The sequence below is a fragment of the Eucyclogobius newberryi genome, unplaced genomic scaffold (genome assembly GCF_026437365.1).
Source record: "Eucyclogobius newberryi isolate DKJ021-1_F unplaced genomic scaffold, fEucNew1.0.hap1 SCAF_18, whole genome shotgun sequence".
NCBI lineage: Eukaryota > Metazoa > Chordata > Actinopteri > Gobiiformes > Gobiidae > Eucyclogobius > Eucyclogobius newberryi.
The window spans coordinates 17152046-17170041 of record NW_027315812.1 but is presented as its reverse complement, the minus strand read 5'-3'; the positions used below and the strand labels follow the sequence as shown (position 1 = coordinate 17170041).

Sequence of the window (17996 nt, the reverse complement as noted above, 5' to 3'; positions counted from 1 at the left end):
CCACCCCCCTCCGTGTCTTTTGGGATGGTGTGGTCCAGGAAGCGCGCGCGTCTCTCTCACGCTCTCTCCTCTCTCTTCTCTGGTGAATCAGCTGAATGGTTCGTCCCTCCTCCTCCTCCTCCTCCTCCTCCTCCACCGCCTCCACCTCCTCTTCCTCCGGTGGCGGATGGACCGAGCCGCTGAAGCCGGGTAGCCGCGAGCGTGAGCGCTGAACACGGGGGCTGCTGGCCGCTCCTCACCGCCGCCGCCGCCGCCGCCGCCGCCGCGCTCCTTCTCTTCTCGCACGCTTCTGCCGCCGCTGGATGTCGCATTGGACGATCCGCGAGTGAGACGACAAAACTTCAGAGCCCCTCATCGCACAGACTTAGTTGTATCGGAACGGAGGCTAGCATGGCTTCGAACTTCAACGACATAGTCAAGCAGGGATACGTGCGGATACGGAGTAAGAAACTGGGGGTGAGTAGTCTTGCACTTGCCGGTGATGGAGGAGGAGGAGGAGGCGGAGGAGAAGCGGTTTACGCGTTTGCAGTGTTTCAGCTCCGTGCATAGTGTTTAAAAGCTTGTGCTCAGTGTCTCTTGGAGCGTTGAACTTTCACTTTGCTGCGGGATCAGACTTGTGCTTGTTTTGGAGCGATGATGGAGTGTTGTTGACGAACAGGTGATTTACAGGTGATGCGCGCCTCCTGCTCTGCGCTCTCTGCAGCTCTGTGATGTGCCACTGGAGGGTTTTTATTACCACAGTGGGAAGATTTGGACTTTACTCTTGGCTTGTTTTGATTTGATTGAAAATGCCTGTAACTTACACGTACAAACAAGCACACACTACAATATTATCTTGGTTTGTGCATGTTTCTGTTGTTGCCAAACACTTACTTAACGAATGGACAATGAAACAACAGTAAAATGTAAATATAGCCGCAAGCGGCAATGATCGGCCCTCGCCACGCCGCCGCCACGCCGCAAGAGGAGGGGGCGCTAACGCGCCCCAATTGTCCTTTTATTACATCTACTGCTGAATCTGTGACGCTGTCACATCTTCTCCCCTTTGTTTTACCATCAAAAAGCTATTTTATTTTGAATTCTTGGCAAAATGTGCGGCTTTGCCGCACAGACACCGTGACTCTTTGAATAAAAATGTGGATAACTTTTGATGGTCCACCCCTGAAGATGAGTCTCACCAAATTTCAGGTTAATATGTCTAACGCCCTAAGAGGAGTTTGTGAAAGTCTAAAGTGTAAACATGTTCTGGCGATTTCCCCATTGGAATAACATGGAAGGTTTCGGTCATCGTTACGGCAACGCCATAACAATTATGACATGGGTCTCATTGACTTTTTTGATGGGGATGCTAAAATTGAGTTGTGTGTCAAATTTCATATAATTTCGCAAAACTAAATATTTAACCTCCATATAATATCTGTAGGGGGCGCTGTGGCTCCAAATTAATTTATTTCACTTCAAGTAGGTTTAGGGCAAAGAGTTTAACAACTGATTCTATTTTGACGCAATTCGGACTTTATCTGCGCAAACGGCAGAAATGTTAAATTTGGGAGATTTCTGAAATTCTTGCTACAGTTTGCGGCTTTGCCGCACAGAGACCGTGACAGGTATCAATGTAATTTGGATAACTTTTGATGTCCCACTCCCCAGTAGCATTTTCAACAAATTTCAGCTTTTTAGGGCCAACGCCCTGGGAGGAGTTCGTAAAAGTACGACGTTTGGAAAAACTCCGAAGTCATGTTTAGCCATTTTTGAAGCAATATGGCCGACATTTGGTTGGGCGGACGGCGTTGCCGTAATAATATTTTTTACTTCTCTTGTCACCATCTACCTCTGCGCCAAATTTCATGATTCTACGATCAGATTTTTTTTTGGGTCATTTCCCATCTCTCAATGCATTTTTGGTACATTTGGGGGCGCTGACGCGCCAATTTTTTTAATTTTAGAAAAAGGAAATAGCCAGAATATAGAGAGGCACGATTTTTAGAGGTGTGCAAATTTTTGTGACTTTTTGTCAATGTTCACTGGGTGAAAAATAGGGGGGTTGGTCCCGAGAAGAAGAAGAAGAAGAGGAAGAAGAAGAAGAAAGAAAGAAAGAAAGAAAGAATAATATTCCGATGCGAAAACAATGTTTCCCATTTTTCAAATATCATGAACTATACATTTTCGGAAAGCGCTCGCGCTTTCCTACCTCATGGTGTGGGTCCCTGGTCACTGACGGGTACTTTCGTTAATTTTGAGTGGGCTCCGCCCACTTTGTGTTTTTGGCCCTCTATACAGTATTAATGTTCAATTTTTGCATTACATGCTTATATGCACGGAACATGCAAGAGATGGGGAACGTATTTGTGAGGTACTTAGGGCAAATGAGTGCTTTATATGGGGATGACGACCGCGAAGCACTCATTAAAGTGCTCGTTTAGTGCGTACTTTTGCACGGGCTTCGCCCGTTTACAACGGTAAAGTTCCATTTTCCTACTACTAATTAGTATGCACGGGGCGTGCGTGAGTGAAGGAGTGCGTTAGTGAGTGTTTGGAAGTGGGCGAGCGCTTCGCGCTCGATTTCGTGCGCACTACGTGCGCACTTTCGCAGCCGTGCTTTGCACGGCCTTACGAGATTAATAGGCCTCTCGCCAGCTTGTGGCGCTCGGGCCTAATAAGTTAATTGTTCCATAGGCATATCACAATAATATCGACTCAATATTCAATAAGTAATAGCTGGGGCAATGGTTTTTTTTTAGCTCAATTGTTATTATGTTCCCTTGTCATAGTGGGACAGTATTAGTTGTGTTTATGTAGTACAGTCAAATCTGAGCTTTATAGATTCAACTACGATGACAAATTATACTAACTAATGACTATAGTCAGATAAGGTCAAATATAATGTTTCATTCTGTTTTGTATTTGTTGCAAATCATGCAATCATGTACATTTCGAAAAGGGTTTGCTGGGATTAAGTGCATAAAGTAGTGTCAATATGATCATATATTGTGATGTTTTGATGTAGCAATATAACACACTTATGACAGGCATATTGTTCAAACAAATATTCTAGAGAGTGTACTAGCCATGGGTTTCAGAAGGATGGAAATTAGATACAGTAATGATATTTGAATACAATAATTTGAATTGTGAAAAAACCTTAAAGTGTCACCTATAACAGGGAGATGAAACCTGTGAATTGTAGAAGTGATCTCCTTTTGCCCAGGTTGTGTGGTTAATTTCCATAAATGATGATAATTACACTACAACCACAGTTAGATGGCTAAAGAATGGTTGCCGTGTGTTTTTTTCTTAAGCTTATTGCCTCTTAAACTGTAAATTAAGGCGGAATGATATCTAATTGCAATTTTTCTAACCAACATTGTGATTGGATTTGCAATTCATATTTTAATAGTTGGATTGGGCCCAAAGTTCACATTTAAAACACGTCCTTTAACATCTGAGAGAGACAATCTTAACGAATCCAAAAATGGCCATCTGTTTCAGAACATGTTTGATTCAAGCTTTTACTCTGAATAAGACAAGATATTAGGTTGTTTGCAGAGAACTTAAATAATTACAGTTTCTGCGATTTGCCAAATCTGTCCATCCAGATCTCTTTAGTGATAAATCTTGCAGCCTTACTATGAATATTCACTATAATGCAGTTGATAAAAAGCCATTTACTGCCTTGGAGATGAACTCATGTTGATATTGTGTAGAAACAGACGTCTCAACTCTTTTTAAACTGCCACGAACAATCTCTTTTCAGCGACGTGTGCCTTATTGTGTGAGTCATAGAGCCATCTGCCTTTGTTCATCATACTTCCAGCTCATTAGACTAAGAGAGCAGCTCACTCGCTCCACTGTGATGAAGTGTGGAGATGGAGGCTAACGATCTCTGCCTCTTCACATCATCACCGACAAACTCCACTCTTCCACCGCTGGATCCAACTGGAGATTGTTATTTGAATATCACACCTAGACGCCTTTACATCCCATCGAGCTTCAAACACTTTTTACGACAAGCAGCGTCTCATAAAATCGGTTTCATATTTTGGTTCAGAATCAAGCAGGGACTGGATAGAAATCTAACATGCAACCACAACATGATCGATCCATCTTGTCTAAGTCTAAACTAGGTCTAAACCAGGAAACAGCAGGTCTAAATCAGAACAAATAAGAACAAAATATCTCATCTTATGTATATTAGTTTTAAGTTCGAGTTTCCACCTTCTCTCAAATGCTGATGCTCCTGGACAGGTTTAATATGTGAAATTTGAACTGAATACATACATTAAAGTAAATCTAATCCGAAAATTGCATTTAGACCTTTTGCAAAAATTGTCACTAATTGCAATTTGTTGTTTGCAAACACATTTAAATTCAGAAACACACTGGTTTGCGATTAATATTGCTGTCTAATCTAAGAAATAGTGCTGTCACTTGATTTCAATACTAAGTAATAGGCTTGATACGCGATGCCAATTTCGATACCACAATGACAAAGACAAAATAATAGCACTTTCTTTTTTTCTGCATTACCATGTGATTTCATGCTAGTTCTGATATAAAACGCAAAATTATTCAAAAACTGTGCAGGAAACTGAAACTGTGATTTCCCCCCCAGTATCTTTTAGTATCAATTTGTATTTTATTTTTGATACTTTTGACATTCCTATCTAGAACTTCACGAAAAAACCACTAGCCCCATTAAAACTGATTCCAAATGCAGAGTTTCAGCGAGTACACCCAGTGACGCCCCATCCCACAGTTTGAAAACCAGTCTTTAATATAAAACCCCAACACAAGCTGTCTGTTGTTAACATGCAAATCAGCAGTTGGCGGCAATTATTTACATCTTGCATATGCTATTAGATTAGAAGCAGTCACAAAGAGAGATGGGGACGCCTGAGTTTGCAAAGCAGGCGAGAATTCAAGCTGTGTTGGCTGAGCTGGAGGTATGGATGCCATATCGGTGCCAGCTCTCCAGATCTGGTCCTGCTGTTTCCGTGGCGCTGGAGGAGAAAGTGTTTGTGTCCCGACCGCCCACTTCCTTAGCCCCCGCGCCCGTTTCATCATGGAAAAGACCTGCTGCGATGGCCTTAGAGGAACCCGCGATGTGGCAGCGACGCGCGGCCCATTTATCTGACCACAGGAGAGATGGTTATTCTGGGTCACTGTGCAACCTCTGCCTGCATGTGGTGATAGAAATGACCAGTGAGTCAGACATCAAATCAGGTTAAATCGCTCAGTGGAATCACGCGGTATAAGTAGGTGTTTATTAATTATCATACAATTTCAGCGAAGGAGCTTTTCACCCGTTAGAATATGAAAAGGTATTGTTACTTCTTTTTGGTGACTTAAACTGAAATAACAGTACCAATGTGTATTTGTTTGAATGTAGAACAAATCTAGATTAAATTATTAATGCTCCAAAAAAACCACAAATTTATCACAAGAAACTAGAACAAACTACCGGTAAGCAGGGCTGCACGATTCTGCGATTCTCCTGGCAAGTATTGCAACTGCGATTAGATTTGAGATTTATGTTCTAACATCTAAAGGTAGTAGTTTTATGCAGAACAAGATTGAGAGATTAGTTTTTTTTTGCAGAATAAAAATATTTTGTTCTTTGTGGAGGAAATTATAGTACTTAAAAACTGCAACATTTGTGATTTGCCAATTGTGCTCATTCAAAATGCAGTTTTGATTTGATTCACAATGAATCTTGCAGTCTACTCCCGTAACAGAACAGAGCTTCTGCAACTTTTACCCAACACTCTACATTTAGTTCTTTACACATAAATAATAATAATGTTTGAGACCAAAGCCAAAAGGTCTCTGGTGGCTTCCTGGTTATGTTTCAATGCTTTAAAGGTCTCTTAAATATCACATATCCCGACTTTGCATCACAGTTGACCTTCCACCACTCCCGCTCCCATTGTAGCGCACTGCCATTTAAAATGTATTAAAAATAATTTTTCAATGCAGAATGCAACACAGCTCAATGCTTCTCTCCATCTGATTTTGTAATAAAAACGGCTACACTCCGGCAGGCTTGCATCAGCATCCGTCAATATGATTGGTCCAATCCAAAGTCTGTCAAGTGTGAAGGTTGAGGCCAAAAGGTCAAATGAATGATTCGTGAACTGATCAAAGTGATTAATAAGAGCATTGTGTCCAACTTTCATTTATTTCATGGCAGCACTTTCCCAGAACAGTCTCAGGAGAAATGTGGCTTCTCTTTGCAGGTTTCTGCAAAATGGATGAATACACAGAAAAGAGCAATTACAGGCATTCAATATGCAGGTTATTTGAGAAATTACTGGTACCGTCTTTCCATTTTTCATAAACAAACAAATTCAAAATAGCATATAACAGTTTAACGAGAGATCGAGCAGTGTTGTTGTCAATGCCGATTGTTTAATTCAGTGAAACTGAAGGTCAATAAGCTATGCCGATATTTTTGGGCCGATGTGGGGAAGATTTAAATAATTATTCCCAAATAATATAATTTGAATTTACAACAAACTCACTCACAGCCCTGTTTTACCACAAACTGGACCAAAGAGCAGTGTAATTACATTTTGTGCAATATCCTCTTCGCACTAAAGCGTTCAAATAAAACTTGTTTATTCATAAGACAGAAAGTTGACCCAAACTAAATATCGGCCTCCGGAGATTTAAGGCCTATAGCTGATATGTTAAAAAGTGCAAATACCATCCCTATACGTCTCATTTTAACTGCATATTGCGCATTTACTCCTAAAGAAATGTCGACAGTGTATTAACTGCATTGCACAGTTTATGTAGATAAGGTAGATAAAGTAATTCAGAATGTGATAGATGTTCATATTATGGTTATTCTTATGTCAGGCTCAGCTCTAAGTGTCACAGTGTCGCTTCATAGAAAGAATGTCATCGTTTAATGCCCAAACAGGCTCTTTTTCTGAGCATGTTCTTCCTGTGTTGTACAACTTAACGACACCTCACTAATTACCACATGTTTTATTTGACACTGCTGCTATGTAATTATAATGTTTCAAAGTACAGTATAGCTCAAATCTCTGCTGCTCTATTGAACATTAAACAGATATTATTCTTTTATTACCCAGCAGTGCATTTGTCATAGTCTTTCTTCCTCACCTCTCTCTCTCTTTCTCTCTCTCTTTCTTTCTCTCTCTCTCTCTCTCTCTCTCTCTCTCTCTCTCTCTCTCTCTCTCTCTCTCTCTCTCTCTGTCTCTCTCTCTCTCTCTCCTCTGCCTGCCTTTCTTCCTCTTTATCTGCCTATCTCAGTCACCTCCTGGCTCTCACCTTCTCCCCTTCGCCGGTTCACAGACAGTGAAGAGACGGAACACAAAGGGATTCTATTCATCGCCCCACGTTGCACCCTCCATGACCCCAAAAGGCCATTCCCCCCGTGACAGTACGCACATACACAAATGCACTGGCTCGGTTCGACTCTGAAAAACTGGCACGCATCAAGTATCTGATGAACCATCTGCTGCCAAAGAATACTCAATTAATTTTAATCCTGTGGCTTTGTACCACAATGTATCCTTCATACCATCTGAAGGCAAAATGTTGACAAGCACTAAAAAACAGAGAAACTTTACTCTACTTTTTCAGTGTTATAAAATGGCTTGAATTTGTATTGCACTTTACAATCTTGACAAGCTTCTCAAAGCACTAGAACAGTCTTGTGCTACCCACAGCTGCCCCGGGGCAGACTGACAAAGGTGTGGCGGCCTGTCTTCCCCAATGGCTTCTTTGACTTCCACTGATCACTCGCTTACTTCACTGATGGTGTTTAACTCAAAGAATGCACGTAATGCTTTAATCTGGCATTTGGTGGTATTAAACTATAAGATCATCATTTAAAAATGCTTTGTGTTTATTACAAACAGCAATATTGATCTAAAACGGCAAAATAATATAAACCGCCTCTTCATTGTGGCATTTAAGTGTAGCAAGCAGCGTTATTAGTTATACTTGTTTTGTTGTACAGTATAATATATATTTTTGAGAGCTTTTGATAGTGCCACGCCCTCTTTTTAGTTGACTAATCGATCGGCAGGACATGTCTTTAGTTGATTACAAAATCATAAAATGTCTACAGCCCTAGAGACCACACCTGAGCAATCAAGTCTTAAATGCAGGACATTGCATAGTTACTCAAAACATGTAAGAATCGATCAAAATACAACTAAATAAGCTTATGATTATTATTACTGTTTTGGTTTTCAAGTATAATCCAACTTTTCGAGCCTTTTGGGCGGCAGTAGCTCAGTGGTAGAGTGCTCGTCTTCTGATCCAAAGGTCGGCGGTTCGACTCCCCGCTCAGTCAGAGCGGTCAGAGATCCACTGGCCCGCAGGTTGGCGGTGCGATCGCAGCTGCCTCATGTGAATACTGCCGTTGTGTCCTTGGGCAAGACACTTAACCCAACTTGCCCCCCAGTGTCTGCGTACATCTGGGGTGTGAATGTGTGTGTGAATGGGTGACTGGTTCCTTGATGTAAAGCGCTTTGAGTACCTTGACGGTAGAAAAGCGCTATATAAATGTGACCATTTATTTACCATTTTTGGTGATGTTTTGAAATGTTGCTTTTAATCAACATGCTTTTTCCAAGAAATAACAAGTTAAAGTGTTCAAGTTTAGTTTATTTGCCATTTGCAGTTAAATACCACATTGGAAAGACATGTGCAAAAAAGCCCAAAGCGCACAGCAAGACATCTACAACAACCACACAAACAAACAACTCACTTCTTATGCCCTATTGTGAAAAAGTAGTTGATAATACTGTAAATCCCCTCAACATTTAGGGCAATTGGCGGGTCATTAGCTGGAATGGAATGATATAACGCTGAAACGAATTTGGCCTGGTGTTCAAACTTACACATTTGTGACAGTGCCGTCCTCTCTTTCTCCGAGTGAAAGAGCACAGATGTTATCACGGGCTTCAGCTGGATGTTGAAAAGCGCGACCTTTGAGTAATTTGAGTGTCACTTTGGCTACATGTTTCCTCGTCCAGACCCGCTGAGGTAAATGGAAAAGGTCATGTGTTTAATATTTTCTCCGTCCGCTCGCGTTACGTCAAAGCTTTGCAGAAATGGTCAGTTTTTGTCGGCGCCGGTCAGAATCGAGCCCCGTGTTCAGACACATGTTTTCATATTTCAGTTAGAGTTGGTGATGTGAATATTTCACCAATGTTACAAATATCTGACAAGCATTGTGATTAAGCTTTTAATGTATGTTTTTAAATTAGAATGAGGTTCACAGTGCACAATTTAATGCTGGTCAGGAGAGATATATATGGATCACATGTATTTCAGATCAGCAGTTTGGTTTAAAAGGTTACTTAATATAATGGTGCCTTTGTGATTTTGATTTAATTGCAACTAATTTCAAATCCTAATGAGAATCTCAATATATTCAGCTGCATATTTCCTGTTTCATGCTCGTCCACTTTACTCTTTTCTCTAGCATTTCACATTGCTTCGTGCTATTCATAACCTTGACCCTATACAACTCTTTATCCTTTATCCTTTTTACCTCACCTCTTCCCTGCAATCCTTCTTATTCACACACACTCATATACGTGTGAACAAAATGAACAGTTTGGACATAGTTAGGGCTTATTTTTGTGAAAGGTTGTTTCCCCGCAGTAGTCTGAAGTGCACATTGAAGAGCAAACGTTAAATGTCAAATCTGAAAACACATTAAAAATGCATTATGTCTCGTCCAGAATGAGAAGGAGTGAAAATACAATCAGCCTAAAGTGTGGATGTAAACAAATAATCAGTAAACCAATAATCGCGCGACACCCAGAGAGTTATTTATCATTCCTACTGTGAAATATCATTTGCCAAACATGATCTGCATTTCAGAGTTTCAACGTACTACAACAGAAGCACACAGTTGAGTTTATTCTTCAGATATGTTCCTTTATTCCTGTGAATGTACTTTAAAGTCTTTATTTTTGATCAATTATTCATGCCACCGTCAAAAAACAAAGCCTATAAGATTGTAATTGGTTTTGTATAAACAAGAACAAAAAACACAGCAGCCATCCAAACTCCATTCTGTATGGTTCAGGTTGTACCAACAGCTTAAGAGTATTTGTTTTAAGTAGTAAGAAGGCTACGGTGCAGAAAACAGACTTTAAAAACATACTTTCTCTCTTTGGAACTAGAGGTTTTCCTTAACTCACTAAAGCAGGTCAATCAATGCTCATGCTCAGTCAAACTAAACTAAATGCTGTCAGGGTTGAATGAAAGAAAAAAAGTTATATTTGAATTTGTCATAATATTAAAAAGTTGGAAGTTTGTTATTTCCAATTGACAATGCTTAAACTACGCATCACTATTTGTAACCTGTAAACATCTTTCCTGTGTGTCGTCCGCAGACTTCCACAGACACTCAGACGTGACCAATGTGTCTATTGTCCAAGATGGCAGATCCCTTTAAGATGGGATTTTGCCATTTCTACACTCTCTGTATCAGAAATAACAGGTGAGAGAAAAGGCTGGATGTCAGGAGATTTTTCATCTCACAAAATGTCACTAAAGCGTGGAAAAGACACAGTCAGCTCTGTTAGACTTTAGCACTCCACAAAGTCAAAGTGCTCAAACACATCAGTCTATATTTCTGTACTATAATATATACAGTGGTTATTGCTAATCTTTTTCTGCATTCATCTGGTACTAGGCCTGTCATGAAGAATACATTTTTAAGTGCAATATGTTACCGAAAAATATCTTGATAAACAATATTATTGAAAGTATTTAATGACATGGATACAATTATCCAAAAGCAGGAGGAAAAAAAACGTTTTTAAATATACATAATTATTCTAACTAGAAACAGACAAAAAAAAAGCTGAATAGTGATGAACGGATAATGAACAGTACAAGTTATGTATTCGACCTTCGCCCAAATACACGAGGATAGAGCCGACAGTAACATATTTTCCCTTAAGCCCTTTGCACTTATGAAATATTAAATATGTTGCTCTCTAAAGATCCAAAAAGGTCCACTGGAGCTGACACCCTCTGACCTAAGTTGTTATTTTTATCAGCTCCACTGAGAGTAAATAATTTGACTTACTGTTTTTTTTTTATCTCACAATTGAAAGTTTTTCCTAACTATGGAAAACTGCTTTTGCATAAATGAGGCCAGAAAGACATATTTGAATAATTTCTGTCCAATCTCAAAACTGTTCTGCTTTGCAAGTGATACAAAATAAATCAAACAAAACTGTGTTAATTTTATATTGTGAATCCGAGTAAAACACAATGTATGCTGTTCTCCAAAACGCACTGTAGTGACTCAGAAAATGTATGTATTGTATTGATTGTTATATCGAATGTTTTATTGGTATTTTATCTGGATATTCTATTTTTCTTTTGTACTGACAGGATACACCGGAAAAAGCCTTATTAGGTTTGCCCTGTATAAATAAATTATACAAAACAGTTCATATCAGCTTGTGATTTGAAACAGAGACAGCACACAATATACATTAACCTTATCAGGAGAGATGCTTTGTACCAGGTTATACAAGCTCATTTCCACCTGATGTCATTAAGTCCCACTGAAGCCTATTGTACATGCTTTTAGTGGTAGGGGAAATCGGAGTCCCCGGAGGATACTTACGCAGACACCGGTATGCAACATGCAAACTCCACACAGAAAAGGCCCCATTGGAAATCGATCCCAGGAAAATATTATTCCGTCAATAATTTATTGAACAATAAGTTAAGTAGTAATTATGATGCAGGCCTATGTGTTGGCTGAGTTTAGCTTGAAGTGCATATGACAGTTTCATGTCTTTTCTAGTTACTTAATGTGGGAGTGCATGTGATAAGCTCTGTATAATACTCACTCTACGCACTACACACTCGACTGAAGTGTGCATTTTCTGTAAGCGCACAAGTGCGCTGCAGAGGTAAACAAGACTGACCGCACTTCAGAGCGTTGAGAATGTAGAAAAATAGCAGTGTAGAAATGTTAGTGGTGTTGATAAACCGCAGTTGAATTAATCACAAAGCCACAGCTCAGTTTAGTTTGGATAATTTGCTGAATTAGCCACAAACAAATGAGGACAGGCTTAACCTAACCATGTTGCTGGACAGTCACAGATTTATTTAAAGTGTCATTTGTTTAACTGTTGAGACTCTTCTTTCCATTGTTGCTCTCGTTGCTAAGTTGCTTAGGCTTCTGCCCTTTGAAAACATTACAATGAAATGTGGGTAATTTACCACCCTGATGTCCTCATCGCTCCACACTTGCTGGAAGTGTGGCCAGAAGCCTGCGATGAAGTGCGGATCTAAACAGTCAAAGAATTGGGACACCCTGCACACTTCAGCGGTTTGTCGTGAACGTGCTTTTGAAGTGCACACGAGCGAGTATTAGGACGGGACCATCGTTTGAGTTTGTGCTGAAAAGTGAAAGTGAAAAAACAAATACAAAATACAACCAAAAACAAGAAGTAGAGTTGAGTTCTAAAATATGTCCATACAAAACACAGAGAGCGTGTATGCATAAGGACCACTTTGTTCTGACAGTTTAAACATTAATAATAATAAAAAAGCTATTCAAGCTTTGGCCTTCGTTTACAATATGGTTGTTATTTAAGCTTTCTGGTGTCAGTTACCTCTAGGTCTATGTACTGTACTGTAAATTGAATGTGAAATTTGACAAAATAAGTCAAATTTGTAGTTCAATCTCAAACATAATCCTGCTAATATAATATCTATAGTGACATGTAACTTGTCATATGCTCTTCAAGCGCTTCACACAGTTGGGTTGTTCAAAGATATTAGTCTGTAAATCTCTAGATCATATGCAGTGCTAAACTTGTTTTATATGATCAGGTTTTATAGGTTGAGATTATATTTATGCCCCGCGGCTGCTCGTAGCCCACTTTCAGCTGTTTCCTTGATATATGACGAGAAGCCTATAGTGCATTAATTCACATACATCCGCCGCTATATACGTTGCATGGTCATTTCCTCTGCTGTACTTTTCATCAGCTTCCTTCATCAGACAAAGACCTGAAGACAGATGGGTCAGCCTTATTGCCCCTGACAAATGGTGTCCTGAGCAGGATATGGGAACAGCCCGCGACTTCGAAGTTACTCACTGTGAGGAATGTTGCTCTAATATAAAGTCGCTTTTAAATAAATCTTTTCTTAGGCCTCACTTAAAGATTTCACTGCATTGATTTCCTTTGTTCTTAATCATCAAAAAAGCCTTTTGTCATGAATGCTGTTGATTTAGCAATACATTAGGGAGGCAATAATAATCTAAAGTATCAACGCCGCTGTTGTGAATATGTGCTCGCTGTTTCAGGTCAAAGGTGCAATATTTATCATCTTACATTTATTCAGTTAGGTGTTTATATTACTACAAATAGATTGAAGAACATGTCATCTTATATAAGAGGTCGTTGCTTCTTCTGACTTGTAACTTAGCCTGGATGCCTCACCGGCTTGTCTCCATGGAAATAGCTACGTTTAATTCTATTCTGTGGGACATTTTTGGCAAAGCAATAACACATCCACAGAGATTAGTAGGCGGCGGACCCTCCTCCAGTAAAGTTTGAACCTTTTAAGTTAAGATAAGATAAGATATTCCTTTATTGTCCCACATGGGGAAATTTCATTGGTGCAACGCAGGTAGATACAGAGGTAGATACAGAAGAACAGATCACTTATAGGAAGTCTGAAAAACACTTTCAGTAGAAGATCTCCTATAAATAAATAAAAACTCCCATAGACAAATAAATACATAAATACCATTGCATGTGATCACGACAGTAATTGCACATGAATATGTGTCACGACAGCACATGAATTGCACATGAATTCCAACAGTAATTGCACATACGACAGAATTGCACATCAGTATTAGGTTAGGTCAGTATTGCGCCGGGATAACGTGACGATCTCCGGGTAAGACGACTGTTCTCCGCAGTTTCATGAGTTCCTCCTTTGTGGAAACGCGGTACCGGGGGAGCCGGGGGGCGGGGCCGGAGCCGGGGGGCGGGGCCGGAGCCGGGGGGGGGCGGGGGCGGGGCCGGAGCCGGGGGGGCGGGGCCGGAGCCGGGGGGGGGCGGGGGCGGGGCCGGAGCCGGGGGGCGGGGCCGGAGCCGGGGGGGGCGGGGGCGGGGCCGGAGCCGGGGGGCGGGGCCGGAGCCGGGGGGCGGGACCGGAGCCGGGGGACTCAGAGCCAAGACACATCGCAACGACACGACGAAAACACTCAATCCAGCCGAATAAAGTCAAAACAAGTTAATTTAAAGCGATTCCAGTGCGTGTCCCGATCGTTCGTGAAGTTCCTCTTTCATATAAACGTGTACATAAACGTGTACCGACGACACGCCGTACTTTAGCGCGGCCGGAGGGCGCGGGGGGGGGCTGGTGGGCTCGCTCGGAGCTAGCTCACGTCACAACAACACAACGAACGCAACGAAAAACGCTCAAATCCAGCCGAAAAAAGTCAAAAACAGTTGAATTAAAAAACTATTCCAGCGCGTGTCCCTATCGTGCAGTAAAATAGAAAAAATATACTAACTATATTTACAAAATATAGGAGATAAAGCACAATAAGTGTGAGAAAGAAGAGAGAGCGTTTACACCGGGCTGCCAGCTGTACCAGCGCCTTATGACGTAATGTTATTACTCTGTTTTCTTTTGATGTATGTTTTTCCGAAAATACACGCTGCAGTAATCTGGATATGTCCATACCAGCTTTGTGGCCACAATGTTTTCTGATGAGCTGCTCTGTAAAGTGCAAAGTTCTCTAATCCCGTTGGGGGAGAAGTCACAGCTCAGTAGCAGAGGACTCACTTCATGGCCATTTAATCTTTCTTCGAGTCCCAGCGGACATTGCATCCAGCGACAACACTCATGGAATCAAATATACTTTGTGTTGTAGTGTGAGCCATATACCCGAGAATGACAGGAATTAAATAAAGAATTAAACAAAGCTTTGTAGCACTGTTTTGTGAAAAGTAGAAAAACGGTGGACAACATTTGGTAAACAGCAAATTAAATGGATTCCTGTGTGTGGAAACTGAACATCTGTTGGGTCTTTAGAATAAAGATATATTTGAGTAATTAATTGGATGTATAGCTGAATGTTTGCCTGGAATTGAAAAGCAGCGCTGAGACTTACAAAACACAGATGTTGCAGACAGAATGCATAAATAATACCATTCAATGCCAACATTGAATACCCCTCTTGCTTGTTATTCTTGAGACATAATTGCAAATTAACTGATACATTGGTTGTTTGTTGTTGGATACACAATAAAGACCAACAAGGGACAGAGAAAATACACTTTAAACATCAGTGTTTTGTTAGACATCCACTAAATCCGTAAAACATGTATATATAATTGTTTCTAAACCTGTTTCTTGAGCTGGATCTAGTCTCTACTCTATTTTTTATTTATTAATGAACGAACAGTCTGCCATTTCAGTCATAGTTTTAGTCATCACTGATTCATTTTTTCTTGTGCTTGTACTGTATTACTGCTATGCTCACAGTGGAGGCAAACCTAGAAGAAAACCACATATAAATTCATCAGATGCTCCATTAACCCTTCCCTCTTCGTTAATTAGCCGATGGCTCTTTAGGCTTCTATTCCACCACATTTCTCTACTGTTCAGTTAACCAGGAACACTACATTTCTGTGGACATTCTCTGGGTAACAAAGCAAATCACCTTACATGAAGCTGACACATAAGGTTCTTTTATGCAAACTTACAAAAGTGGTCTTGGTGTGAAAGTCTGTGCCACCTTTTTTATTTGAATCCCCAACTTCTTTATAATGAGTTCCTCTTCTCCTGCTGTTACCTTTCATCAGCCTGCTTGCCAAGCACATTGAGCACATTGGGTACAGTGCACAGCCAAAGATAGCCCAAGCTCTGTGCGTGTGTGTGTTACAAATCTGTCTTTGTGTCTTGAGTTCTTAATTTACCAACTACCACGCTAAGCTAACATCATTATAGCCCCGCGGAAATTAATTCAATATTGTACCTGATATGTAAGCAAACAGCTCCGTGGAAAGATTCTAAACCGGTTTGTTGTTTGGGGTGCTAATTGTTTGTGGTTCATTATTAATGTGTTTCGCAAAAGCCTTGACCTTGCAGTCTTCTCTAAGTGGCTAGTGCTGCTCAGTTTGTTTTTGTTTGTTTTGGGGATTCATTTGTGCGCTCCACTCTCCATCTTTGTTCAGGGAGTTCTTTTAATAGCAAGTAGGTGACAGTTTACCTCTCACTGAATATTAATGCCGACTTTCAAAATAAAATTAAAATTACACAGAATTTTAATACGCTGCGATGACCTCGGGTGTGAGGCCAAGGCAGTGTGGTTGTGCTTTTCGTGTTCTCTTTGATTGATTGTAGATAGAATGAATTTTGAAAATGCTCTGCCAAAGGAAATGGTGCAAACAATAGTAAGAGCCTTGGCAGCGGTTCTTTGAGTGGATGCTTAAAAGTACCTTGTAATATGGCACTTAGCGGTGCTGAAAAAATTCTAAACATATAGTGTTCTTGAACAGTTTTGAAGGAAAAGCATAAATCATTGAAAATGACGGGTCCAAGGATCAACATGATGGGCAATCTCACGCCAAAGTGAAAGAAGTTCAGCTCTGATATTGTTTTTACTGCTGTATTCTTGGTTTTCAGCTTCATGTGTTAATTTGTCATCCCTCTTAAACCCATGGTCATCCTACAATGTGAAGTTCAAACAAAATGTACAAAGATGAAATCACAATTCCTCAGTTACAACTTGCATATTGCCTATAAAAGCTCAGTACATTCCAACATTTTACAGCTTTTACTAGTATTCTCACGGTAACTATACATTGAGCATTCAAGGCGTGCCACGGTCTGTTTATGAGGCAAGGATTATAGCTGGAAGTAAGTTCCAAGAGTACGGAACGCATTGGGGTCAAGATTAAGCGGTGTTAGCCCCTTTCCCCCGCACACTGCCCTCCCTGTCACTCTCCTCCCATGTTTCTGTGTTGTTTTCTCTCATTTCAGCGAAACGTCTGTTCTTCGCAAAGTGATAATTGCATTCCTGAGTGATTTCATGCTGCGAATCACACTGACACCAAAGCACAGCCCACTTATCCAAGGAAGAAGATGAGACAAAAACAATAGGAACAACTAAATAGCTTCCCCATTTGTTGACACACAACTTTCTCTTCTCACAAAAATGTATACACAAGTCACGTTATTTCCAGCCAGAGCACAAATCTCCGGCTTTCTGGTTGCGTGTGGGGGGAAATGTTGTTGTGTGGACATGGAGCTTTGGTGCGTTACAGCTCACCGTATCAGAGAAGCAGCCCAGACACCATTGAACGAGTACCTCTTTAGAATTAATCCCCGCGGATGGAAAGACGGCGGTGGGGGCGATGGCGATGACTAGTGCACGAGGATTACCGCTTTTAGGGATTTCTGATGAAATTCAAATAACAAACGCTCACACAATGTCTCCTTATTATGGTCCTTATAAATACAGTATGTCTCTAGAACAGTACGATGTCATTGAATGGATTTCTTTATTGATATGATAATCAGTGGTCAGGCAAATGTTAATTACGTTTGGAACCCACTTATTTGCTTGGTCCTTTTATCGTCCTACTTTATATTCCAACTAAAGCTTGGCCAGGCACATCTAAGGCGCCTTGCTTGGTTTTCCGAGTTAAAGCGCTCACCTGTTGGCCCAGATGCTAATTTAGATCCCCAGGAAGTAGCTGGCAAAGCAACATGCTCAGATGATGAAATGGTTTGGTAAAAATATGATTTCTGGACACGGCATGATCGCTATCTTCAGGGTTTACATGGTCTGCCAAGACTAAACATTTTAGTTGGTCCCAAAAAGTCAAAAATTAATGACGAATACACAAGTAAACTTTTTCTTTTCTTTTTTCTTGTAGCTGTGGCATATTTGGTCATGTCACACAATCAAATAGGATCCATAAATGTGTGATTGG

General features: G+C 40.5%; 1 protein-coding gene across 1 annotated transcript in view; it reads left to right on the top strand.

Moving 5' to 3' along the window:
* The first annotated feature begins 380 nt into the window (after positions 1 to 380).
* dok6 (docking protein 6) overlaps positions 381 to 17996 on the top strand; it is a 60967-nt gene continuing 43351 nt past the window's right edge. Inside the window, exon 1 of the mRNA XM_072450733.1 lies at positions 381 to 456. Coding sequence (XP_072306834.1) covers positions 391 to 456 — 66 coding nt within the window. The 5' untranslated portion in view covers positions 381 to 390. The remainder of the gene's footprint in view (positions 457 to 17996) is intronic.